The sequence below is a fragment of the Brachyhypopomus gauderio genome, chromosome 20, assembly GCF_052324685.1.
Source record: "Brachyhypopomus gauderio isolate BG-103 chromosome 20, BGAUD_0.2, whole genome shotgun sequence".
In the NCBI taxonomy this organism is placed as follows: domain Eukaryota; kingdom Metazoa; phylum Chordata; class Actinopteri; order Gymnotiformes; family Hypopomidae; genus Brachyhypopomus; species Brachyhypopomus gauderio.
This window is the reverse complement of record NC_135230.1, coordinates 12,896,275-12,923,946: the sequence shown is the minus strand read 5'-3', so window position 1 is coordinate 12,923,946 and position 27,672 is coordinate 12,896,275. Positions and strand designations below refer to the sequence as shown.

The 27,672-nt window shown below is 40.3% G+C and overlaps 1 protein-coding gene across 1 annotated transcript; it reads left to right on the top strand.

Moving 5' to 3' along the window:
- On the top strand, positions 1–27,672 carry crfa4 (cytokine receptor family, class I receptor 4). Its single transcript, XM_076983188.1, has 11 exons — positions 1–487; positions 16,191–16,304; positions 19,262–19,391; positions 20,017–20,186; positions 20,477–20,655; positions 20,916–21,069; positions 21,343–21,430; positions 21,955–22,024; positions 23,016–23,450; positions 25,878–26,113; positions 27,367–27,672. The coding sequence occupies exons 2-11, from the start codon at positions 16,217–16,219 to the stop codon at positions 27,422–27,424; spliced, it is 1,608 nt and encodes a 535-aa protein (XP_076839303.1). The 5' UTR covers positions 1–487; positions 16,191–16,216; the 3' UTR covers positions 27,425–27,672.

Here is a 27,672-nt window from a genome sequence, read left to right as displayed (position 1 = left end):
TTCGTGGTCTGTCGGGCAACATAGCGTGTACGGAGAGAACTGAGCTCGCGTCCTTGTTGTCCACAGTGTTTTACACTCACAAGATGACGTGTTAGGTGGAGCGTAGCGCTTCACTTCCGTCGGCAGACAGCCGCGGATTCACAGATGCTACTGGCACAGGATATACCGCGCACGCCTGTGAGGCGACACTTTGGATACTTTCTTGCTATCGTGCGATTTGATCCTATTTATTCGTAACATCAAACGGTAGGGGAAAAAGGGAAATATGTATCGCTTTTACACTAATAGACTATGATCATGAGTTAGTTGTACGTGGTGAATCATACGTTCTTCGGGAGATTTTCTGAGAGGTCGATGCTCACGTTTGCGTTTCTTGCGGTATCAATCAAGATTGTTGGTGTGGTAAACGAGGAAGTCTTATGCGGGCTGCGTGAAGTTTGCGAGGAGCCATCACAGCCGTCTTGACAGCTCCGACAGACGCTGACAGGTAAGAGTCACTTTCGGAAACTGGGCATTTTCAGTGGTATTTTGATGAACTGGAGGTAAACTGGAACTTCCAACGACAGACGTACTGTACCACATGAAATGTGTAACATTTCTAGCTTGATTTGACATGTCTGTAATTTATAGTTTTGTTTGGTGCTTTGCTGATGTCATTGTGATACGCGTTTCTATAAGACCTAAATCGATTTCATGGATATGTAGCTACTTTTTTCGAAATCATATAACTTCTCCTCTCTAATGTTAGATTGAAGGGGAGGGAAAATAAGAACCTTTTTGGGACAATATAATATACACAGTTCTCAAAGTGAAATGTTTAAATACCGATAGTTTGGGATCATTTTAAGACTGTCAGGAATAGTTGTCCAATCGTTAGTGCGCGTTGATTGCTTAGTGAGAGCGACGGTTAGGTTAAAGAGTTGCGAATTTGTCAAAAGTGGTACAGGTATTTAATGTTAAACCCTGTGACATCCCCAATAATTATTTTGTCCATTAATTGGATTTTTAATTTATTGTTTTCAAAATTGTATAGAACAGAGTTGACTGCCAAACTGAGTATTTGTTATCAGATATTACGCCTTAAATAGATTGACTTAAATAGATTGACCCTGACTTTATCTTGGATTAAAGCGAAACTTGGAACTGTCGAGATGCACGAGCTTTGCAGATTGGCGCGACAGACAGATTAGATGCGCATGCATTTAATTTGAGATAAATAGTTGAGAGTGTGGGGGTGGCTTATTCAGCTCGTGAAATATTGCACTTGCTTTCGGGTCCACTGTGCGTGCGTAAATCTAGAGATCATATTGTGCATCTACCCAGCAAATCGAGGTCCTCATCGGCGCAAAAATGAGCTCCCAGAGCACAACCGCACTTATAATTAATAAATTAATAATAAAATATTATAAATATTATATTATTATTATATATATAATTGTTTGAATTACTGTTCCTAGAACATACAGTAGTTGCATATGTCACCTTGCCTAATGTGCCAAACTAAATTCTCATGACAGGCAGAAGGAACTACTATGACGTGTAGAAATCCTGGTTACAGATAAAGGTCCGGATTCCCATCATCATCGTAGTGTTGAGGTGATCTTAAATGAGAGTGTTTAGTGTAACACACACTCTAGCATTTAAAGATGAGTCTTGTTTAATGATGATTTTGTGAAACCCAGCCCAGGTCAAGAGTGTACAAAGTTTTACATTATGATTTGACTTTTAAATCACACATCACTGCAGTCACAAACCAGGGGCGAGGCTAGGGTATTTTTAGTGGTGCTAGAGTGAAGTTGCTCAGCACCCCCTGGCTCTACACATTTTTTAAATATTATATTATGCAAAAACCTTGCTCTGCACCTGCGCAATACTTTGATATTGTGCCTCTGTGAGCACTGGGGGCTGGGCACCCCTAAAGACCAGATCCTAAAATCGCCCCTGTCACAAACACCATTTTTGTTTTTCTATTTTAGGACTACACACAGGACATGCCTGGTAGTGTGAAATAGTGGTTTTCTTTTGGTGTCCTTAGATTAGTTTAACATACCCTTCGTTGAGTAGCTACCCTATAAAAAGCCTACATTTTACTTACATTACCACTTTCTGTTCATTCTGTTCCGTTTCATTTGCCTGGTTTATATTTCATGTTTACCAACATTTCAGTGTATTGAACATTTTATGTGTTAAAGGTTACAAGGTGTTACAAGGTTTCCTGGTAATGTTATTCATGAGATAGCCTACCATGTGAACTGGATGTACACAAAACAGGTGGATGGATATTTTACATGCTTTTAAATTACAATTGGTTGCATTGTCTGCTTTTATGTGACGGGTGTCTAACACCAGTCCTGGGGGACCAGACTAAGACTTGTAATGACAACACACTTTAATGGTTTCAGTTTGGCTAGACAGTCGCAGCATGTGTTCACACTGCAAAATCCATAAGCAGATTGAGATGCAGTTTGATTAGTAAGGAGAGCACTGTGCAGGCTCAGATATGTGGTCTTGATTACATAGATTGTGTATGTTTCTGCTACAGGCTGTGTAAGTGTGCCCATAAAATATTGTTTTTGAGGGTCTATGCATTACTCTGCAAAAGTCATAGGTCACAATTAGATTAGTTGTTTTAGGTGTATGGTATAATGACCATGTATAATTGTCACGGTACAGCCCCTAGCCCCTCCCCTCAGGGTGGGTGTGTATGTGTGGTCTGCATCTGTTTATGTCTATATATGTATTTCCTTTTGGTGTGGTTCTATGTGCGTGTTCATCCGTCTCACCTGTGGCTTGTCTCGTCAACGTTATGCATTGCACTTTGTTGTTCTTATGTTAAGGTTTTTAATGTGCGTCGATCTTGTGCTTGTCGCTCATATTTCTTTAAATCTTACTGCTTGTGTGCTATTTGTTAAGCGTTTCTACTATGTGCTAAATGCACTGCTGTTTGTATTAAATAAAACGCTAGTAGACGTGTACGCTAGTCTGCATCCTGCATACCCGCTTGCGTCAGAGAAAGACCAGCCGAACAGGATGCCCAAGGGTACGCGGTAGTGGAAGATAAAGGGACAGCGCTACCACGCAGTCTCCCACGTAGCACCCTAATGTAACCATGGACATCGGCTCAAAGAGCGAGGGGGAAATCATTCAGGAGTACCTGGAAAAACACACTCTCAAGGCAAAGGAGGAGGGGCTGGCTGGGTTCTATAGGAACCTTTTTGACTTAGTGGCATTCTAAGTCAAAGCATACAGACATTCAGGAAATATAAATATATATACAAAAACAACACAATTTCAAGAACAAAAAAGCTTCTTCAGACAAAAAGATCAGTGTTTAGTGTGACCTCCCTTGGCAGTAAGCACATCTTGAACATTTTTGGGGAGACTGTCATGACGTTTTCTGGAGTCATCTTCTGGTATATGATATCAGAATTTTATCAGCACTTTCCAGAGTTCTTCTTTTGATTTATGGTGCTGCTCAAGTGTCATACTAAATACTTCCCACTTTAGCCTATACAAGCTGTGTGTTCTGGTATTGTTATTAGCCTTCAAGGTATGTTTTGGTCCTCTTATGAAAGGTTGGCACAACAAAACAAGAGGTCACAGTAAACATGGTCAACACCTGCAAGGCAAGGTGTTGTCATTTTATTCAGATTTAGGATAAAAATATGTGGATAATTTGATGATTCAAATAATCAAATCTGAGAGTCTCTGTCCTATTTATTTACGAACATATATCTAGGCCCATCTATCTCTTTGCTCATGCCTCCAGTAGCGGTGCTCCAGTACACATGGTAGCTCTCAGTGACACATCCAGCCCCCAGACCAAGCTCACATGCCCACTTGCGTCCCTCAGCTTAGGCATGCATGTGCCCTCCTCGTATGTGCCACATATCTGTTGCCATATGACCTCACATCACTGCCCTGATCCATGATGACCACTGATGGATACCAAAGGTGGCAGGGACAGTCCCTCCCCCCTGTTTCCACAGGGCGATGCTGGCAGAAGACATAGCCATGTGCTTTCCTTTTATATATCAGCTTTGGCCCCGCTGACCTGTGTTTTGGACAGTAGGAGGCCCACTGATTCATTGACATGCACTGGAATGATCTCCATATAGTACACCAAATGGAAAATGCATAATAAGTGTAAATCATAAATTACATTACAATTTTTTTAATCACTGTATATATGTAAACGTAATGGTAAACTGATGCCTCTCTAATTAATTACATCTAGTTGAGTTAATTATATCTAGTCGAGTTAATTATATCTGTGTTTAGTTTGATTAGCTCCTTTTTCCAGGCAGCCAATATTCTCAGTTATATGTACAATATTCCCAAAATTTTGTTCATGAGTTGTAGAACCTAATACATCAGCACAGAAAATGGAATAGAGACACTGTCACAAAGTCTTCCAAACCAAATGTCAAGTTAAGGAACTCTCTGAACCAGCCGGGAATTACACATTGAGGATGGGTGTGGAAACCAGTCAGGCCTTTGTCCATGCATGTTCTTCTATTACTGCAAACCACAGCCTTGTATTTAGTCTGAACTCCACCTATCTAAACTTGTGCGAAATGTAATATCATCTAAAATGTAGATTCATTCAATTATTCTGTTTTTACAAAAAGGCCTTTATATTGTTGCTTCCCCAGCAAGCTGTGAGAAAATGTTTACCTAAGTCATATGAATAAATGAGAAATTATTTGCTTTGCTATATTAAAAAACACACATTGGCTGTCTGCTCTTCCCAACAGAATTCTGTTTAATAGCACAATATAAACTGACTGAAAAAAACAATTTAGATGACGTCCTAACAAGTGTTTCTGAAGTTCATTAGACTGGACTTGACTCAGCACCGTTGCTATTTGCCATAGGATTGTCAAACAGTTGACGGTTGGTGTCGGCGAGGGTGCCACGCCCCCTATGAACACACTGGTTGCCATCTTTGCACCTGCCTCTAAAAACACTCATTCATTAGCATATCTGTCCCCTGGCATAAAAATGCTGTCAAATTCCATTGTAACGTCCCTGTAGTTTTTCTACTGTTACCAGTAATGTGCTCGGGATTTCGCTGTGTTTATAGTAGCCTCTGGTTGTCTTTTTTTATCTGGTGTTTGTTATTGCATGTTGTGGGTTCTTTAATTTTGCATTTCTTTGTCAAAAACGTCTTGTTGAACTTGTATGCCATCAAACCACGTACATGCATAACACAGATTCAACTTTTGCACTTGAAATGGTGGTGATAGAAGGTAAAAATGATGGCTCTCCAAGAAGCAAAAATTTGCCATCTCTCAAGTTTACTATATACCAAGTCTATGTTCCAAAGCACTTCTGAAGCAACGTCCTCTGCATAGTTGACTTTTGGGTAGATGTATATAGTGTTATGGTTACAGAAAATAAAACATTACTTACTAATACTAAAAATGGATTAGAATCATGAAACTTCAGGTTCTGGACCTGCACGGTTTCCAATTGTTGAGGTGCCAGTGGATTCTAAATCATATCAGGCAATTCTACAGTGGATAGTCAAGGTGTCCATGTGTGACTTAGAGCTTAAGAGGTTGGGTCAAGTCATTGGTCATGAGGAACAGGAGAACATAATTTTAGTAGAGCCAAGATCTGACTTCAATTCCACTGAAATGCTGGTACCTGCTTTGAAGCAGAGTGTCCAAGTAAGATGTCCCATATCGTGTGGTTTAGAGTTGTGTAGCCGGTCTCGACTGTCTCACATCGACACCGCCTCATCTGCAGCTACCTTAGACTCTCTGAGTTGTGTCTCCAAATGATTGTGAAATAACAGATCGGATGAGTCACAAATTTCCCTTTTATTCAATGATGAAAAAGAAATATAAAATATATAGCCTGCACTGTTCACATGTGCTCGCACTATCCTCACAAGCATTCAGCGGGACCTGAGGTAACAGGATAAATATTGAATTAAAGCTATGTATTTATATACACCAAAAATAATATAACACAATTTTAAACCAATCATCACCATACCTGTACAATGATGAAAAACAAAGGAAAACATATTAGAGCCTGCACTGTTCACATGTGTTCGCACTAGGGGTGACCTGCAATAGTCGCTGATTCGACTATAGTCGACTATACCCCTAGTCGACTATGAACATCATAGTCGAATGTACCATTCTAATTGCATTGTCAAATAAAACCATCCTAATTTCTTTTAATAAATATTTTTAAATGATGTGTGCGCATTAACAATAGGCATCTTCCTTACTACACATTAATATATCACACCCTGCAGTTGCACAATCCAAATGAGCGGAGCTGAACGCTACAGGATAGTCAGCATCTGCCGAGATTATAATGGCTACTAAAAAAACTTCAAAAGTGTGGGAGTATTTTGAAAAAGATAAAGATGAATCAAACAAAATAAAGTGCAAGTTATGTCATCAACGTCTTTCATTTAACACGACAACAACCAACATGGCATACCATTTAAAACGCGTAAGGTGAAAAAAAAAACAGTTTAGCCGTTTGTCGTTTCGGTGTGTCATCTTGTCTCGACAAGTAGGCCTATAAACATTTTTTGTTGTTGTTTGCTTTTTAAACCCTGTTACTTGAACCTTTACTTAAATTTTTTTTCCTGTTGTGTGGCAATTTTTTAATATATTTTCAGGCAGGCATATTTTATTTAAAATATTTTTGACATTTTGCACAGTGCCTGTCTGACAGTTCGATATGCGCACTGATGGTGACTTTTTTTGTTAATGATCTCAAACGTTTCATAAAAAAAAAAAAAGTAAATAAATTAATTAATTAAAGCCGAATAAAGCCAACCTACCGTGTTTATTCATTTATCTGAGTGTTTTAGGTTTTTACTTTGAAGTGGAAAAAAGTCCTGAATGAGAACGGGATCCCTTTTAAGGTGAAAAAAAAACAAAACCCGATTCGACTAAAGGGAAAATCTGATTAATTAAATTTGACTATGAAAATCTATAGTTGAAGACACCTCTAGTTTGCACTATATAAAAAAGAGAGACGCCACATTAGCTTAACTACACATTAGTTAGCTAAACCCAATACACATAAAATTACACGTCTCACATGTCTCACAAGAATGATGAACTGATCACTTGAATACTAACACCTGATTCTAATATCTATGTATATATTAGCTCTGCAATTCTTTACTGATTGTGTGAAGTATTGCCAACTTTCTTGTAGAGTCTCCATACCAAGCATTTATTCTTGTATTGGATTACTGTCATCTTAACTGGATTGTATATTGGATATTGTCTCTGCCTTGATCCTTTGGTTTGTACCTTTTCATGCCTCCTCTCTCCTGCTCTGATCCTGGACTGCCTCTACGTTGTGTTATATATATATATATATATATATATATATATATATATATATATATATATATAAAATAATATATAGCACTTAATTACCTGTGTCAACTGAGCTATGTATATTGTCTGCTATAACTAGTAAACTTTAAAACTTTAAAAAAGAATGAAGAAAATCTGTAAGCTGTAAATATCTAGATTTGGCACTTTAAAACAAATAAGTGATAAATAAGTGACCGGGTCAATGATGAAACCATATATTAAGGTTTAGTCATGCAGAAGTCCAGATAATCAATTGTATTACTCTAGCACAGTGAGTCAGTACTGAATCTTACAAATATTAAAAGATGAACTCTAACAAATGCTAAGAGATGAAGTGGACCAATCATGGATTTTCTTGGCCAACATGATAGATGAATTACAGCCATGCTCGTTTTCAATATCACTGCGTAAACTTGAGTGTGATTGTGCTTTTATTCAGCAATTCTGTGAACATATTTTCCTACATGCTACATTGTGCAGGTCTTCTCTACTGCAGGCCTGTAACTCTGTTTCATGCATATTTACCTCTATGGTTGTATTCACTTTGCAACCATAGGAGTGTGATGGCAGTCACTGTTTCCAGTACATTAGCAAGCTTCTTTCCTCCCATTCGTTTTCTCCTGATGACCAATCAAAATTTACCCCAAATGTTATTTGTGGAAATATATTGGCACTATATTGCCAGAAGTATTCGCTCACTCATCAAAATGATCAGAATCAGTTGTTCCAGTCACTTCCATGGCCACAGGTATATAAAATTAAGCACCTAGGCATGCAGTAATAAATATACAAGTAATAATACTAAACATCTTTTAAGTATTTTATGCTTGCATTGATGTTTTTGGTGCTATAACATTCTGGAAACATGATTTACTAAAGGAGAACATTCTGGTATATTACTAGTGACTTGCTAAGAACCATGAAATATCAAATTATTAGCAGTACATGAACAGGAAATGCTCCTAGATGTCATGTTATTTCATTAAAATTAACAACATTTATATGATCACTCATCTCAGTATCCTCCGATACAGGTGACACTCTTAAAAATGTTCTTGGAAAATCAAGAAAACAATTTTCATGTTCAGAGAAAACTGCAAAGTTCCCACAACCAAAATGGAATGTAATCAAATGTCATTTGTGGCATGGAGATCTTCTTATAAATGTGTTTGATGATTTCTTGTGTGTTGCAATGGTATCCAGCCATGCAACTGTAAAAGCTGCATGTATGTCCTTATAATACATGCACTTTTATTTTTTGGTTAGTTTATTATTTTTTGCATATGGTGCCAGGTGATTAAAATAAGATAAAAAATGAGAAAATAATTAAATCTGAAAAAAATCAAAGTGAAACATCTTTGCTGATGGTTCCCCACATTTTATGTGAGTCTTAATATCCCACACACCAAAGTAGCCACAAAGTGGAGGATGGCTGAGATTTGACACTGTGATTTGCTTGGAGCAGAGACATCCCACATTCAGACATCCCACAAGATGGTTAGACCCTTTTCACACCCCCAGAGGTGCATTGACATGCAGGCTGCACAGTGCTGTAATCAAAACCTGGGTAGGGGGTAGGATGAAGAAATTCAACAAATGCTTTGAGCAGTAACTGTACAAAGACTGTGTGTGTGTGTGTTTTGTGACACATCATCTAACACTAGATCATATTGTGAGTTGTTGTAATCTCACCTTAAGTGTGTTGTCAGCGTTTTGCTTATGCTGATAAAACAGAATGTATAGCATTATTCTCTTCATCATCTCTTCTGATTGTGGAAAACATGACACCATTTCTAAATTAAAAAGCTGCTACCTTCACAAAGCAGTATTTATAAAACAAAAACCTATAACTTTACATTACAAAAATAAGTTATGCACAATTTCTGGTCATTTTCAATTTTACTTTTACTTGCTAAAAGTGCAAACAGTATGCAATTGCGCTTCTTCCAAAGATTCTACTGCTTAGGTAAACATTTCCATAGAACCATGCAGTGTAATTCCATGAATCAATAAAGAATATGTCTGATTCATTATACATGTCCAACTACTTCTTCTTAAATTATCACATTAAAATAATTTCTGGTTTAAACAGCTGTTATGACATTGACATTCATGTACCCTCACTATTGTTGCCTTTTTCAAAGTAGTGACAATACTGTATAATCTCTCAGATATAGACCTTCTGTTTTTTGTTATTGTTGTTTGCTTTTTCACTTGCAACCATATACTTGAAATGCAACCCCCCTCCACTCCCTCATGTTTGCGGCCCCCTCTGCTTAAAAACATCTCCCCTCGTGTCTGTGCAGTTAAGTCTAAAGTGGGGTGGCCAAGCTGGTTCTTTAAACCCCCTAAAAATGTATGAAGGGTGTATTCGAATGCCATAGATTGCATGATTTTATAAACTGTAATTACTGCAAATAACTACTTATGGACACTCATATGTTTGTTATTCACAAAGACTCTCGGTAAGTCTGTGAGCACATTGGTATTTGTGTTCAGCAGTGCAGTCAGCAATGCCCTGGTACCATGCTCAGTCTCAGCTTTCAATGTACTCACACCCCAGTACATGGGTGGGATGTCGGCTCCAGATCTCAAGAGCTTTGGTTATTGTTTGAGGATGCATTCCAGAACTGCTTTCGTGTCTTCCCATATCAGAAGCGGAAGTTTTAGAGTTTCAGGTCACTTCTATGCAACAGAGCCTCGCATACAAGACCTGTTCCAAAGATCTGAGCATGTTGCATGAGGCATGGCCTCCAACAAACTTACGTTCTTTACATACACTGCCCCATCTCGCTTTTTATCATTTGTACGATATGGCACACCTCCACCCTCTGCTCAGCCACGCTGATGCCAAAATCTTGGTAAACATCTTCATTTTCTCCCACATTGTCTATTTATATATATTATTTATATCCATGTTTATGGCTGTCCGCGCTGAATTGCTCGTCCGGTTTCAGTTCATTCAAAACTTGGTAGCCAGAGTCACTTTTATCAAGTACACAAATGACTCCCATCCTCCATTAGTTTCACTGGTAACTAATATGTTGGTGTATCAATTATAAACCAAGGCCCTTGATGATCTGAGCCCTAATACCACTCTGAGATCCTTATGGTGCCTAATGCTCCCTCAGAACCTCTCCCACTGGTGTCTTGCCTTCCCACACATTTTTGTCAGTCAGTGGCAGGTCCTACAATTTACACACTTTCTGCACGTTTTATATAATGCACACTTTGTATACTGCACACTTATCCTCTTCCAAGTTTGTTTCATTGTTTTCAAAATGCCCTTTGTTTTATGAAAGGTGCTATATAAATTGCAATTAAATGTAGATCAGAAAAGCACATAATCCCTGTGATTCTATTGATAAGTTTAATATACTTAAATCTGATTTCCTTCCAAATGTAGTATTAATGGGGATATTGTGTCTTATTTCTGCCCAATCACAGGAGTGTTGACTATGGCCTGTAACTATAACATGATACGCAGGCCAAAAGTGCACTGACATTTGAAAATCTGACATCATTTTGTTGACTAGCAGTATATTATTAAAATGTTACAGATGCAGCTGAAAATGACTATTATATAACTAGTTTCATTGCACTAAAATGAGTCATGGTATTATGTTGAAATATTATTTGTCTGTCTATAATGACTGACCCTGTGCTTGGACCCTAACTCACAACAATGATAGGATATGCAAAGAAAATGTAACGCAGAGCGAGCAGGAGGCGGACGCAAATGCTGACAGGAACGATTGAGTGCAGTTCAGAATCATAGTTTAGTTTAGTTTTGTTTGTTTTGGTGGTCCAACTCTAATAGAACCAGTATACATTTTGAAAAAATCTAAAGACAAAAACTGGGAAAAGAAATGAACAAGCAACAAGTAACAATGAACACAACCAGGGCTGGAGTGGGCCCCTTTTTCAGCCCGGGAGTTTCATGCCCAAATCCGGTCCAGTTTTTCCAATCAGCCCAAACTAGAGATTGATATGAGCCATCCCATCGGGAATACTCCAGAATCTCCCAATTAACCACTCCAGGCCTGAACACAACAGTCTAGAACAAACCACATATGAAGACCACATATGTGCAGGGCTTACACAATGACCAGCAACAAACTGAAGAAAACACTAGGACTATATATAAATGCTAATGAGGAAATAAAGTAGACACGGGTGAGAACAATAATTAACGACGAACTAAATGAGAGGCAGAATTAACAAAACCAAAACACGGAAACACATGGGAAATGAAAACCAGGAAGTAAAACCAAAACAAGGATAACTAACATAGTGGACATGGAGTGATTGTGAGGTGGATGCAGGTGCTGAGGGCAAATCCATGAGAAGTGTTGTTTAAATGGTCCAGGTCATATTTTGAGGGCAATCAGAGACAGACATGTAACCAATACCCAATACAAAGAGACATGATAACCTGAAGCAAACACAAGAAACACAACAGAAACTAAAACAAACAGATACTAGGAATAAACAATAGTAAACAAGAGTTAAACAAATCGATAGGCTAACGATACAAACCAGGCTATAGTAAAATACGAGGCAGTGGAAACACAGAGACTCAGATGTACAATGACCAACACTGAACAAGGGAAGACACAGTGCATATATAAACAAGAGATATCACTTAAACCAGAATTAAACCAGACACAGGTGAATACAATATTGAGGGGCGGAGTTACAAATGACACGCCATGGAAACATGAAGCACATGGGAAATATGCACATGATTGACAGGTGTGAAAAAAACTGTGGAGACAGGGATGCTAGGGAGAGGCAATCGTGACAGTTTGTGACAATCGTGAGAGTTTGTGACAATCGTGACAGTTTGTGACAGTTCATGACAATCTAAACAGTTCAATGTACTGTACACATGTGCGTTGTATATATTACCAAATAAAGACATTCCATCTGGCCTAGAACATGATCTTAATTAATATAACATTTAGAGGTGTACAGGCGTTTTTAGAGTTACATCTTTACCACAGCCAGTTGAAGTTTTTTGGTAAGGCAAGGGCCCATTAGTGGCTGGCTGGATTACTTAGGCAAATCACCAACGTAGATTTGAGGTCAGTGGGCTTGGCACCTGAAAGATGAGGGCATTGCTGAAGGAAGCTCAAGCTAAGGCAACAACATTTAATAGGATTTTCCTGAGTGGCAGTAACCCCAAGACAGCCTGGGGGTGTTCGAATGGTTAGTTAAACAGCGCTGATTGGCTGAAGGATTTACGGGTGTTTCATTAATCTGAGAAAATAAGTGTCATGCTTATACTGCTTAGCAATTCTAAGCAAAACGTTTAATTGTCAGTCGTGATTTGGAAAGACTTTGACATTTTCATCAGCTTGGTAATTTGATTAGGTTTTTCTTTGTCAGGAGTGGTACAGTAAATTAGGTGTATCCTCTTAATACATATGTTTATATGGCCTTGGAGTCCCTTGGCAAAGGAAAAATATTGTATTACATTGAATAAAGGCTTTTCGATCATGGTCAATGTTGCACTCATGTGAACTCAATACCCCCATTAAATTCATTGTTTTCAAATTCCATCCTATTCAGTTGTCACATTTCACATGTCTTGAATTGTAGTTGATGGTGCAAAATTTCCCTTGATTGTAATTCAAATCCACATGCTCTTAAAAGAGAGTTTAAACATGTGTTGGGAATATTATCTCATTATTACAGTGACTCGATTATATCACAATTGTGCCTTGATGTGTTAAGCATTAGATATATCAAAAATGGGCATTAGAAAAAAGAATCTTAGCTCTTTGACTAGACAGTGGACAGAAACACTGAAGTGAATGAGACAGAGATGACGTGACTGCAAGGGCACTGATACGTCCAGTGGCCTTCACCTGTCCACAGTGAGTATCTGGAGTATTTGGGCTACTGGTGTCCAGGAGTTATAATGAGTCCTGTGAACTGCTTCCCTTTGGTGTTGCTTGACATGCCATCTGACACTACACTGTGTCTTTGCCAAGCTTGGGTGTTTAGCTTTGCATTAGACATGAGGAGAGAGCAGCTTGACCACAATCCTTGCGCACCATTGGCAACTAGGATGTGGGGACACACTGAAGGGATTGTGCAGACATAGGGCGGCATATAGAATGTCCTTTTCGGACAAGGAGCACTTCTAGACATGGGGGGTCTTGAAACATGAGATGGCTTGTGTTGGGAGCAGTGGGGCCCTACCCAAATAGGTTTAACCTCTAATTCAGAAGGGCCTCCATGAATGTCCAAGCCAACAGACGAAGAGGAAATTACACATCGTGTTTAGCACAGTCTAATGACAATAGCAGAGAGGACTGATATGAAACTCTTGTACATCATTCATTTTCTTCACAAGCTGTTAAAAATTTTGGCACAGTGGAAAGTAAGAATCTAACACTGAGCTTTGAAGGAAAATGTGCACTGCACTGTGGACAGAACAAGTCTGACCTGACTCCAGTGCTAATTATAACTCACTAATGATTCTATTCACTGTAAATGCATTAGTGGAAATTCGTTTTTTACATTAATAAAAGATTGCAAGATTTGTTCTAATGTGCCTTTATAACTTTTCTAACGTCCATTAAATTCATTAATGGATTTTAATAAATAAATATATTTACCCTTGTGCTACTATTCATTATGCAAACGTTTGCAGGATATGCTCATGTTTTTAGCTGTTACAGTTGCTCATATATATGAACCAGAGGTAATCAGGGGCTGCAGAGAGCAGGAAGCTAGCATGGCGTGAACCTGGTCTTGAAGTTCTTCAACACTGGCCAGGCCTCAGTGCTAGCATACACCTCTCATCAGGCACACATACGTTAGCTGCTGCGCTCCAAATGTGTGTGCGTGCCTGTGTTCTGTAGCATTAATGTTGCATGGGATCACCGTAACTGAGTAAATGTCAGGTATAGAGGATTAGCAGGGTAAAGCATGACTAGCATTACTGAGGCCGTTTTAACTTCCAGGTCCATACACCCAGGAGGCCCTGCTTCACACACTTACACACCTAAAGTGATACATTCCTGGATTTCTGTCTGTCTCTTTTACAGCACACACACACACTATTGTATATTTCTGGCTTAATGAGTATACCACCTACATTATGTCTAAGGAAATCTGCTGGTGCAGCTTTCCTGCTAAGCCATAGCTACTGAGCGCTCCGCTGTGTAACTGGACTAGTTTTGTGTATTTACTTGTTTGAGTTTGAAAACATTGTGCATTGAAACTCAAGCGCCATGCTGGCCACTGCATATGGTTATTTGTGGAATTTTACATACTATGTTATGACAAATTATTTCTACATTCAGAGGTGTAACCAGGTTAGATCACTGTTAAATGAACGCAAATGCAACTGCTCAAAAAAGGCAGGATATGTAAAAATACATATATAATATATATATATTATAATATTATAATTAATAAATTCTATATAAAAATAACATATTATTATTATTATTATTATTATTATTATATGGCTTCTTATAACTAGAGTCAAATTTGAACTTTTTTATATTATAATATAATAATTATATTTATATATATTAGACACATCGAATAGGTTTTAGAAAGCTTTTGAAAGGCAAGCTAAAAAAGGGGAAATTGAGATGTTTGATGAGGTGTGTGTGTGTGTGTGTGTGTGTGTGTGTGTGTGTGTGTGTGTGTGTGTGTGTGTGTGTGTGTGTGTGTGTGTGTGTGCGTAAGTGAATGAGTTAATGACTGTGCCTAGAGGGTCTTGAACTTGTCCTATGATCCGTCCCTATGATCTGACTGCTTGAAATTATACCACATTAGAATGTCACATTAGAACTTAGCTTTCTTCTCATTCTCTGTATAGCTCACGTATGGCTCACCTTCTCTCTCTTGCGCTCTCTCTCTCTCTCTCTCCCTCTCTTTCTCTCTCGCTGTACTCCCCACACCCCTTCATTTTATCTCTGTCCCATTTTTTTGCCAGTGAGCTTCACACATTTAACATGTATTAACGTATCTAAGGGATCTAAAGTGTTGATCAAATATTATCTATTTGAAGTGCATAATAGCTATAATAGCTTTCTATTATCTTCTAATGTGTGCTTCTCTCTAAACCTGCGTCTACGGTGTGCTTCTCTCTAAAACTGTGTCTGATGTGTGTTTCTCTCTAAACCTGCATCTAATGTGTGCTTCTCTCTAAACCTGCGTCTACGGTGTGCTTCTCTCTAAAACTGTGTCTGATGTGTGTTTCTCTCTAAACCTGCATCTAATGTGTGCTTCTCTCTAAAACTGTGTCTGGTGTGTGTTTCTCTCTAAACCTGCATCTAATGTGTGCTTCTATCTAAAACTGTGTCTGATGTGTGATTCTCTCTAAAACTGTGTCTGATGTGTACTTCTCTCTAAACCTGCATGTGACGTGCTTCTCTCTAAACCTGCGTGTGACGTGCTTCTCTCTAAACCTGCGTGTGACGTGCTTCACTCTAAACCTGCGTGTGACGTGCTTCTCTCTAAACCTGCGTGTGACGTGCTTCACTCTAAACCTGCGTGTGACGTGCTTCACTCTAAACCTGCGTGTGACGTGTGCTTCACTCTAAACCTGCGTGTGACGTGCTTCTCTCTAAACCTGCGTGTGACGTGCTTCTCTCTAAACCTGCGTGTGACGTGCTTCTCTCTAAACCTGCGTGTGACGTGCTTCACTCTAAACCTGCGTGTGACGTGCTTCTCTCTAAACCTGCGTGTGACGTGCTTCACTCTAAACCTGCGTGTGACGTGCTTCTCTCTAAACCTGCGTGTGACGTGCTTCTCTCTAAACCCGCATCTAACGTGTGCTTCTCTCTTTGCTCTAAGGTCCGTGGGTTGCCAGTCAAGGCACTATGCTGCAGCTGGTGTTCTTTTTGCTGTGCTGGTCAACCATCTCTGTAACATCTCAAGAATCCCCGCGACCTTCGACCTGCAAGCAAGGTGAGTTAGGCTCCTGCTATGCAGGGGAGCGGGCCCTCATGTTCAAATGTAGCATATAGTGCAGGCAGAGATAATGGAGATATTTGCTTTTGTCTCTAACAAATGGCTTGCCGCCAGAATACAATAGCACAATACAAAGATATCAATGAATTATAAAGTTATTAATTATGAATTATTCATAAATATTAATTAATGTATGGGTAGTATGTGTAGACACATAGAGGCTTACGCGTTATGCACTTTGCTAATTAAGCAAAACTACAACTGAACAGCATAGGAAATGCAGTTCTACATTAAACCTAAGAAGACTGGTGGTTCTGTAGTACAGAACTGAGCATCCATGGTCAGCAACTGCTCTGACCGCCACAGATAGCAGAGTGGCCCCTACAGTCTCATAGCTGCTTCCACAGAGACTGGTGGCACTGTCCATGGAGACAGGCTGAATGTCATACATTTGCACTGGTCTGAGCAGGTTTACAACTGCAATGACGCGCGAGGAACCGGGAATAGAGGCTGTCTGATGCTTGTGGACAGGCGAAAGATGCAGGCAGGGGAAGGGGGTGTTCATACGACCGGCAGCAGGGAGGGATTAGAATGAGCCCTCTGATGTGGCCTCTAATGTTCGTCACTGGCACTGCTGTGTGAGGTTCACGTCAAGCTCAGGTCACACCACAGGAGGGAGGCAGTGGTGAACACAAGCGCCTTATCTGGTCTTTTAGAGCTCGGTGTCACCGCTGCGTTCAGCCCTTCGGGTTCTGTTACCTGACTTTGTTCACGAGCGCCAGTGCGTGTCTTATTCTGACACCGTTTGCACAACGTGTTTGGCTGCCATTTTAGTGAACTGGCTTGATGTAAAGCCGTATCTTATTTAACGGCATGATGTTAAGAAAAGTGCGGGGAAAGGGATCCTCTCCCCAGACTGTGTGACAAGGCTAGTACAGTGTCGGTCTTTAATATAACAGTTCGTGTCCAGCAGAAGGGAGCACTGTAATGTGCACACACGTAAAAGGAATAAGCCCGTCTACATTGTCTATGAGACGAACAATAATGGTAGGAAGAAGAAAATGTCCACGCCACATGTAAATCATTGTTTTTAAGAAGTTAAAAAATATTAAATTACAGAATGAACTGGATTAAACCATGTTCGATTCTGCAGGACTAATTTCTCAGGACAGGAGAAAGACACGGCACTGTCAGTGAGTGAGACGTGAGTACAGTGCTTGGGATTCTGTGTTCTCCGCATGAGTGATATATAAAGGAGAATCGGGGGCGTGCAGTAATAGCTGTCAGTGTGGCCATGTGGAGCAGGCCAGGACGTCACTGTTGCCACAGAGAAGTCTTGGGCACAGAGAAGTCTTGGGCACAGAGAAGGCGTGCCATGTGCAGCTTGTGTTCTTGGTCATTTTCCATAAGAGCTGAAGTTTTCATCACCATAGCATTATAGGTTTGATAGATTTTTTTTTTTTTTACAATAATTGCCAAAATTTCAGCCCCAACCGTTCACTGCAGCAGAAACCAGTGATGTGCAAATGGTGGTGGAACAGGACAGTTCACAGGGCTCAGGAGGACAGTTCACAGGGCTCAGGAGGGCAGTTCACAGGACTCAGGAGGGCAGTTTGCAGTTTTTGAGATTCAGTTCACAGGGCTCAGGAGGACAGTTCACAGGGCTCAGGAGGGCAGTTCACAGGACTCAGGAGGGCAGTTTGCAGTTTTTGAGATCATGTCCAGTTTTCTGACCTGTTGTCTATTTCTGATTTGTTGTTAGGACTGTTAAAATTGAAGTTTGGGTTTGGTCTAATTTTGTGCCACATTGTATAGAGTATAGAGCTTTTATTTTGAAACCTAAAAGAACATTCAGTTTTGTGCTACTAAAATAACAGCATGAATCAGTGAATGGAATTTAGTGCATTGTACAGCGTTTTTATAGTTACAGCACTCAGTCTTAATGATAAAGTTTGAAAATGAAACCATTCTAAAAGTCACTAACTATGGAAAACATTCTAAATCAAGCCGAATGATGCCTGCGTGATGGGCAGTTTATTAGAGGAAAATTAATTTATCCGCATTCTACACACTGGTTTGTGGAAGTCTCCAGTGACAGTCTGGAAGGTGTGTTTTTGTACATTTTTACACTGCGGCATGTTAAAGTGTTGCACATATTTCTTCGTCATATATCTGTCTTTAACTCCCTATGGGGTTGTACAGGGCCTCTCTGGGAACTAGCTCTAGTTACATCCTTGCTTTTATAAAGCGGCAATAATAAAGTCCACAAACCAGCTACTGATGCACCCTTTTTAATGACCCAGTATTTATAAGGAAATTTGGGAGGACTAAGACATGTACTACCATAATTTCCCATCTGTTGACATCTGCTCTCATAATTACCAGATTATTAGCTGTTACTATACATGGCAGACTGTGGGGTTGCTCATGGTCCTACATTTTCTTGTGAGGCACATGGTTACTCTCCCCGAACTGCTCTCCAATGGTCTCCAAAACAGATGAATTTCGTCACTAGGGTTAGCTTGCATGCAACTGACACTGAACTGAGATAACTGGCCTGAAACCAACCGAATTCTAATTCTAGTTGTGTGGCTGGTCACAAAAGTTGAACTCTTACTGTGATAGGATGATGATTGGCACACGTATGATTTTAGGCCAATGAAGCTACAAACTTCACACCTAACCTGCAGTGACACCCAGAGTTGTTCCCCCTCTGAAGGAAAGACTGCGATGCCCTTCATAAAATAAGGCAGAGCTGCGTTTTAAAGTCCTCATGCATTTTACTGTGCCATATGCCTTCAGATCGAGATTGGCCTGGGTTATTTTGAAAATGTATAAAAAATGAAATAAATAAATAAATAAGTAAATAAAAATAAAAATAAAAGTTTTGATCAAATGAGCCGTTCAAACCACCCACACCTCTGAACACTTGATTTACTTCATTCTTTTTACAGATGCTAGTAAGCCATACATCCATTACTGCCGTTCTCCGGACATGGAGACCTTTACATGCTGGTGGCGTCCCCTTGACGGTGGTCTCCAGGACGATGACAATATCACTTATAGCTTCATGTATTCCATTGGGTAAGGCATGGCTTGACATTTAAAACTAGATCACTGGTTTAGTTAATATGATTAGTGTAGCAGTACATGATGCTTCCCTGCTGATTGCTCCCCAGGTGCCGGGCTAGGGTTGCCCACCGCTCTGGACAAATGTGTACCACAGCCCCCTAGTGATCACTAGTGTGTGTGTGTGTGTGTGTGTGTGTGTGTGTGTGTGTGTGTGTGTGTGTGTGTGTGTGTGTGTGTGTGTGTGTGTGTGTGTACCACAGCCCCTTAGTAATCACTAGTGTGTGCATGTGTGTTCTCACTGCACAGATGGGTAAATGCGGTAGACAAATTCTGATTGGGGTGAAAATCGCAATTGGCAATATGGCAACTTAATTTAAATCACGTTAAGTATATCCAGTTAAACCCCAGTAACCTTTATTAAAGAAAAACAATCAGTTGTTTAATTAAGCACTCCTCAGCATACTGCCTATCTTTACACGCCCTGAACGTGCAGTACTTTCGTCAAAACCGGGCTTTCCTGTTGTGTGTATCTCAGTAAAATGCTAGACTTTATTATCTCAGTTATGTCACCTGAAACTATGCTGTGTAATGAAAATGCACTGTTTTCACATTGTGGCATTATTGTCTTGCATTTTAGCAAGAGGGCTCTGAAAGAGTGTCCAGACTACGTGAGTGGAGGTGAAAACAGCTGCTATTTTGACCATGCGCACACATTCGTCTGGGAGTTGTACTGCATGAACCTGACCGCTCACAGCCTTAAAGGCTCCATCACCTCTGAGGAGTGTTGCCTCGACGTGGCAGACTTCGGTAAGCCTGAGATCCACGTGAGACGCACGTTTTCACCGTCCCCTTTTGTACTGCACCTGGAAAAAGGCTCTAGTACATCTGCCTGTTCATAGCCTTTGTCCGACTGGGTATTGTTTGTTTAGGTCTGTGAGAAGTTGTTCATTATCATCTGATGTTGAAACTTGTCATCCCAGTTTTGATCCTTATCTCTTTTTTTTTGTGATGCTTCCACAAATTAATCAAAGTCTTCGTGTCAGAACTGCCACTTCCTGCTTCCTGCTTCTGATCGTTTTGCTTGGCTCCATCCACAGTTGAGACAGACCCGCCCTTCAACCTCACCTACACTTTGCTGGACATCAACAATCGCGAGCCCGGCCGCACGGTGCACGTGTCGTGGCAGTACCCCATAGCCTCTCAGATCCAAACTGGTTGGATCACACTTGTCTACGAGCTGCGCTTCCGACAACTAACTGAGTCCGACATCTGGAAGGTACCGAGAGTGAAGTGGAGGGTTGTGGCGGAGTTCACGAGAGAAACAAAATAAATAGTGGTCAGGTTCAAATGCGTATAATGTTTCAGTTATTCTCCCTCAGTAACGCACGGTGTAGGGTTTCCCTTGGCAGCTTTGTCGGACATTTTTTAGTAGAACTGCATGAAAAACAGATCAACATTGTAAAAAATATGTAGCCTTATATATACTGTATATATGCGTGCGTGTGTATATGTGTATGTGTTTGTCTCCCCCTACAGGTCAAGGAGCGTCTGCGCGAGCCCCACGTGGAGCTGATGTGCTTGCCAGGAGGGGAGTATGAAGTACAAGTGCGTTGCCGCTCGCACAACAGCAACCTGTGGAGCACGTGGAGTTCACCACTGTTGTTAACTGTGCCTCCCAGACACCTGTCAGGTACACACACACTGGTCACACTTATAAAGGGTACTTTGCTCTTGAGTTTTTCAGCGCAAGGTACAGTTTGATGTTTCTTGTGTGTGTTAGGCTGAAAAACACACTTCTGCTCATCAGGGTTTGAAGAGAGATCTGTAATTACCTCTAACTACATGCTTACATGTTCTTGTCATAACTTGAGTGACCAGCACTGGCAGTTTTTTTGTTCAAAAGGGTTGAAATATTTACATCAGGGTCTCCATGGAAACTCTCTCTCTATTTTCCCTCTTTCAGAGCAACGATATGTAATCATGGTCATAATTGGCATTGGAGTCACAACTGCACTTGTCATTGGGTTTGGGGTCATTTCCCAAGGAAAGAGGTCAGGGTTGCTTCACACACACACACACACACACACACACACTGCTATCACACAGTCTGTTCATGTCTAAAACACTGGAAGATACCTGCCCAATTCACTTTCCTTTGTCTCTATTGAAACCGGAAAGCACATTATCAACACTATTAATTATATTAACATTGCCACATTTATCAATAACTTGTTTCTTAATAAATGGTCTAGTTTACTGGACCATTTATTGGTTTACTGGAAGCTTATAGAATATGTCACATTAAATTAACACTCACCTTTGAATGCTTTGATAGAGTCTGCTAGTCGTGAATCTATTCTCATACCCTCATCTTTGTTGTTTAACTACTAAGGCCCTGAGTTGAATATTCATTGTAAAACACCCTAAGTTTGGATATTCATTCATAAATACTCCAAGTTGTGTATTTAATAAGTCAAAAGGTTAATTAACCTGAAGGTGGTCAGTGTCTCTGCAGGTGTTATCAAGTTTTCACAGGTTTTTCTGAGAGAGTCTTTGATTTTGTTCCATCTAACAGGATTAAAGCTTTTCTGATCCCACCCATTCCAAAGCCACACATCAGAGGAATTGACCCCATGCTTTTGAAGGTACTGAGATCCAGTAAAGCATGCAAGACATACTCACGCACGCACACACACACACACACACACACACACACACACACACACACACACACACACACACACACACACACACACACCTGTGCGCGCACACACACATAAACACACATATACACACAAACAAAAACGCACACACACATGCATGCAAATACACACACAAACATACTCACAGAAACACACACACATGCATGCACACACATACACTCACACATAAACACAAACATACATGCACACGTGCACACATTCATGCACACACACACACACACACACACACACACACACACACACACACACACACACACACACACACACATATTGTATATACAAGCACTCACACCCACACACACAATGTAAACTTCACCTCTACAGAAACTCTCTCTACAGTCAATGGAGAATGTTTCAAAAACAAAAGTACATTTAAATACAAAAAAAATTAATTTAATATCATCATTTTTTAATTATTAAAGTATTTCATAAATACCAATATGGTAAAGAGTTTCCACATTTAAACAATGGCAGTGAACACACATACTCACACACACACACACACAGACACACACACACATACTCACACACACACAGACACACACACACACACACACACTCAGTGCCTGAGGGGCAGGTGGAGAGTGGGTGTATTAAGATGTCAGTGTTTAGGACGGAGACAGGGCTCTTCTTCTACTCCTCACGACCACAATTTTCCTGTCAGTCCGGGGGTTTGGGGTGGAGGGAGCGAACCATTAATCTTCTCCCAAGACCATTTGTCTAGCCTTTAGGTCACAGCTGTACAGTGAGTGCTGGGTGGGGCTGTTGTACTGAGCGTCTGTCTAGGTGGAATAAAAAAAATAATACCCTGTATTTTTTTTGGGGGGGGGGTTTGAGTTTTCTTTTTTTTTTTTCCCTTTCTCTTGTCTGATGTTTACATAAATTTCTTTCTCTGTTCACCATTTCTCTGCAGAAGGGGAAGTTGGACGAGATCAACTGTCACTTCACGACCCTGTATGGCTTCAAGTCTCCACGGCACCATGAGGAGTCCTTGTGCACGAACAGCATAGACGAGGAAGTCCCGCCCCCTCAGCCTAGCCCTCCATCCCGCCGTGATAAGGACACCACAACCCCAGAGAGCCAGCGACTGCTTGTTACCGTCAGCAGCCCAACCTCCTACTGCCAAACACCTATCGTGTATGAAGTAGAGCGCCCCTACTGCAGCGGTGAGGATTTGGGAGTGGCCCTGCCCGCTGAGACCAACCCAGTGGAGCGGGCGACACCGACCCACGTCCAGCCAGAGCTGGTGTCATTTCCAGGAATGGACTACAGCATGGTTCTAAACCCTGCTCCTCTAACCCCCAATGCTCCACCCTCCACTCATGACTTCTACACCTGTGTGAACAGAGTAAGTGCTAGTGGATCAGTGCATCTGGTCCCCTGTGTGTCAGACATTCTCAGTGACACCTATTTTCAGCTCGGAGAGAAATCGTGGGAGGACTCGATCAAGAACAGCCAATTAGTGGTCTGCTTGGAGAAGCAGGCAGAAGCTCCAGCCGTTGGTAATGCAGGTAGGCCAGGAGAGGCAGAGCAGGGTGAATTTGCATCACCAATACTTCCCCACCAGATGCACATGAGCTAGCCATAATGCATATGCAATTTACAACAGTTATGGAGATCCGTGTTGCTCTTAATATTCTTAATGATTTAATATTCACACATACAAAGTAGAACATATATATTTAATATGTATATATCAACATACAAAAACAGGATTACACACTACATATAGTAAGTATGCACAGTGTCATTTAACAGGCTAAAGTTAACAGTGGAAGATTAATGTTTAATGGCAAAGAGCAGACCTCCAGCATTATCATTGGGGAGAATCTGTGGACATTGCTTACCAGCCTGACACTGGTAACATATGTGCAGAGAAGAGCACATAAATCCAACATGACAGTGGATCAACAAGTTTTGTGCCCACCCCTGTCATGAACTGTGGCCTCGCGAACACGTCACTGTTCCCACAGTTTTCCCATGATGCTTTGGGAGAGTCATGAGCTGATTAAGAGAGGCGGAGTCTGCTCGGTTGTCCGCTGAAGGACGACAGATTGGAGTAGCTGCACGATCAAAATCACACTGCGCAGGACCGAGCAATAGGGTAGACGAAACCCTGAAGACAATCAGACATTTAAAGAGAAATCATGTGAGATAAACTGGATTTTTCTGTTTTTTTTTTTTACTTGTAATGCTACGTGACCTGAGCCACAACCCCAAAAGTCACAAAAGACCCTAGCATGTCTGAGCAAGTCTCAGCAGCGAGGCAGTCTCTGCAACGTCTGGGTTTATCGCTGTGTGCAGAGCAGGTCCGGGGAGGCGGTGCCGCTGTTTGATAAGCAGCTGGGTGTGTGCAGTTTGTATGCGGATACAAACAGAGCAACGCACTACATGAAGCAAAGTCAACACAGACACTTTTTCTTCTCTTTTTTTCTGGAAAAGGCTGGATTCTCTGAGGCAGACATTCCCAGCTGAGTTCGACCGGAGGGCTTGCACACAGCTATGTGCTTATTAATGTGAGGTCGAGCACTGATCCTGGACAGGGTGTTCAGGGCCTGTTCCCTGGTAAAAAAAAATTACAAGTGCCCACAGTTTCAGGAAATTCCACTCTTGACTTCCTGTGAGGACTCTGAGCTCAGTGAGTCGTGCTCTGTTTCTGATAATGCCAATGTTCTTCTCATCGGTGATTAACGTCATATTTAATAGCTGCATCCCAGTCTTTCTGTAGGTGGGATTTTCTGTAGAAATGGGTAGCAATTACTTGTAACTCATGGTGAACCGTGAGAGGTTTCAACACTGTCAGCACGCCAAAAGGTCTGCAGCAGTGACAGGAGAGAATGTAAAGCTTAAACCTCGCCCAGTAGACAAGACTGGGGGTTGTTTTACATGAACTCGATAACACTCATGACAGGATCATATGCAATAAATGCACAATGTGTGGTGGCATTGACAGTAATAGTATGGCCATTATTAATGTACACATGAAGATTTAAGTGTAGGTTAAAGAAAGTAAGTGATAAAAGTGAAGTTTTCATGAATACGGGGATATTTAAAATGCTGCTTACCAAGAATAACAGCTGTTATTATGCTATGCAACCATTAACTTAAATTTCATAGCCCAAATGATAAATTATATATTACTGACAGGTAACATGGACCAGTTTTGGTATGATAGGAATCTGATATTTATGTTCCAAGTTATGCAGACATGTAGACATTTGTTAAAACCAGTTAGACAGTCATTCTCCCAAAGATGTGCTAAGGATGACCTGTCAGTTATGTCAGTGCTAATTGTCAGGATTATGTTTAAATTGAGGTGCCTTCTAAAACATAGCACTGTGTGTGCAAGGCAAAGAATATTTTTTCCCAAGTAATTTTTGTGCGTTTGTTTTGGTTCACTTGGCTGTGAGCCTCTGTTATATATTCTTGCTATTCATGGTGATATGTACAGACAATAATGACCTATTCATTAACACTTACCAGGTGTGTGTGAGAGAAAGATAGAGAGAGAGAGACTGAAACACTGTCATTTGTATTACATATTTCACTGGCATTTTCCCCTAACCTTTAAAGCTGAATCAGGTTATCTTTTTATAGTTTAATATGCTATCTCTTCTTCATTTCTGTCTTTTTAATATTGTCCTTCTCTCTCTCCCCCTCTCCTCCCTCTCTCTCTCTCTCTCTCTCTCTCTCTCTCTCTCGCTCGACTTTGTCCCGACTCTCTCTCCCTCCCTTCCCTCTCTCCATCCTTTTCTCCTCCCTCTCTCCCTCTCAGGTTTACACTCTCTCTGATCTACACCCCATCTGCCCTTTCACTTGTGCGTTCCTCTACTTCTACTTCTGTAATGTTGTGTCACTATGTTGTGCTGCTTACAGATGTCCGTGCCTTAACCATGAGAGGTTCTCCTGCTTTACGGGGTTTTTTTTTCAGGACTACGGTAAATCCATTTCTGAGGAACTAGCACCAAATGCTTTCGTATACTTTGTCATTTTTTTGTGTGTTCTGTGGAGGTGAGTCCTGTTTCACTGTTGTACACTTTGCCTTTCACTGGAAGCGCACATTCCCATGTAGTGAAATAAACTAAGAAACGACCTCCAAGCATTACTGTGGCATTGTGATGTGTTTCTACACATACACTCGTCAGGCACTTTGGAGAAACAGTTCACTTGTTGCTAGTTGTCCACTTCATTAGGTTGCCACACACAATCTGTCAGACCCTCACTGCTCAGTTTCTGACCAAAGGACCATTTTCAGAATTAAGAAATGCCGGCTTGTTATAAATTAATGTTTTTAATAACATGCAAAGTATAGATCGGCATATTTTGACCATACCTTGCAATTAATTTGATTCCAGCAGAGGGCACCACATATCGTAATGGATTTGACGTAACAGATTTGATGTAACCGATTTCGCTTTAAGAGGAAAAATCCATCAGATTTGTAGTTCCTCCAAATAAAAACCGTTAATAATAATAATAATAATAATAATAATAAATCAGTTTAATAATGCATATAAAAAATGTTAATAAAAAAACATCATCTTATAGAATGAAACACTGCACTCTTGGTTCTAATGAAACCAAAGCAGAGCTAAACTATGCGCAGGGGGTTCAATTGACCCCTGTTGCTTGGCAACTAATCAAGAGCTGCATACAATGTAAATTTAATTAAGTTTTTAAGGGCTGCAGATAGTCTTTTGTTTTAGACTTTCTACTTTTTGTAAGAATGTTTTTTTGATAATGACCATAAAAGAATAAAAATAAAACATGCTTTCCAGCCTTTGTCTTACTGCATTCCAAATTATAAATAGTAGCCTACCCAGCAATCTAACACCATTGTCAGCTGCAGATAACACTCATGGCCCACTGACTTCTCTCACCTCCTTCACACACACACACACACACACACACACACACACACACATAGAACTGTTATTCTAGTTCTTCATCCCTTATACATGTACAGCCACAAAAAGACAATATTTCTAGATAGGATTGGTGCCTTAACGCTGTCAGGATTCATACAATACTTACAGGCCTTTGCACCACAGCAATGTTGATCACAGTTTAAGAGTGACATGGATATGAATTAATTTGTGGTAAACCACACAAAATGACACCTGTAGGTTTTGGTATCTTATTCTCATCAGTAGAGCAAATTGTTAATAGCAAAGTCATTAATAGGCATGAAGGTATTAAATCTAAATTTTACACGGTTTAGTTGTAATGTACAAAACCCCTTTAATGTAATGTAAAATGTGAAGTCAACAGATTCCCTGGGAACCCTTAAGTGGTCGTACCTGGCGTCTTTCTCCTTTATGAAGGTAAATAATTAGGTGCAACAATGGTGCTACAGTGGGGAATAAAAATGTATCTCAGAGTGTGTTGACATATTTACAGTTTATTCTGTGTTTGTTCAAACTCAAAATAGTCATCTAACAAAAGCTATTCTTTAAATTGATGCATTTCAGCATTTTAGAAAATATATAAGGCCTATTGAGGGCTTATTGATCCTGGAGGAAAATTGCAGCAAATTACAAAATGAAAAAAAAAAAAAAAAAACAAACAAA

Excerpts from the sequence above, each read along its gene's own strand:
- crfa4 (XM_076983188.1), top strand. The coding sequence starts at position 16,217 with ATGCTGCAGCTGGTGTTCTTTTTGCTGTGCTGGTCAACCATCTCTGTA. Across the intron at positions 21,431-21,954 it reads GTCATTTCCCAAGGAAAGAG|GATTAAAGCTTTTCTGATCC; the intron begins GTCAGGGTTGCT and ends TCCATCTAACAG. Across the intron at positions 26,114-27,366 it reads TTTTTGTGTGTTCTGTGGAG|TCAACAGATTCCCTGGGAAC; the intron begins GTGAGTCCTGTT and ends TAAAATGTGAAG.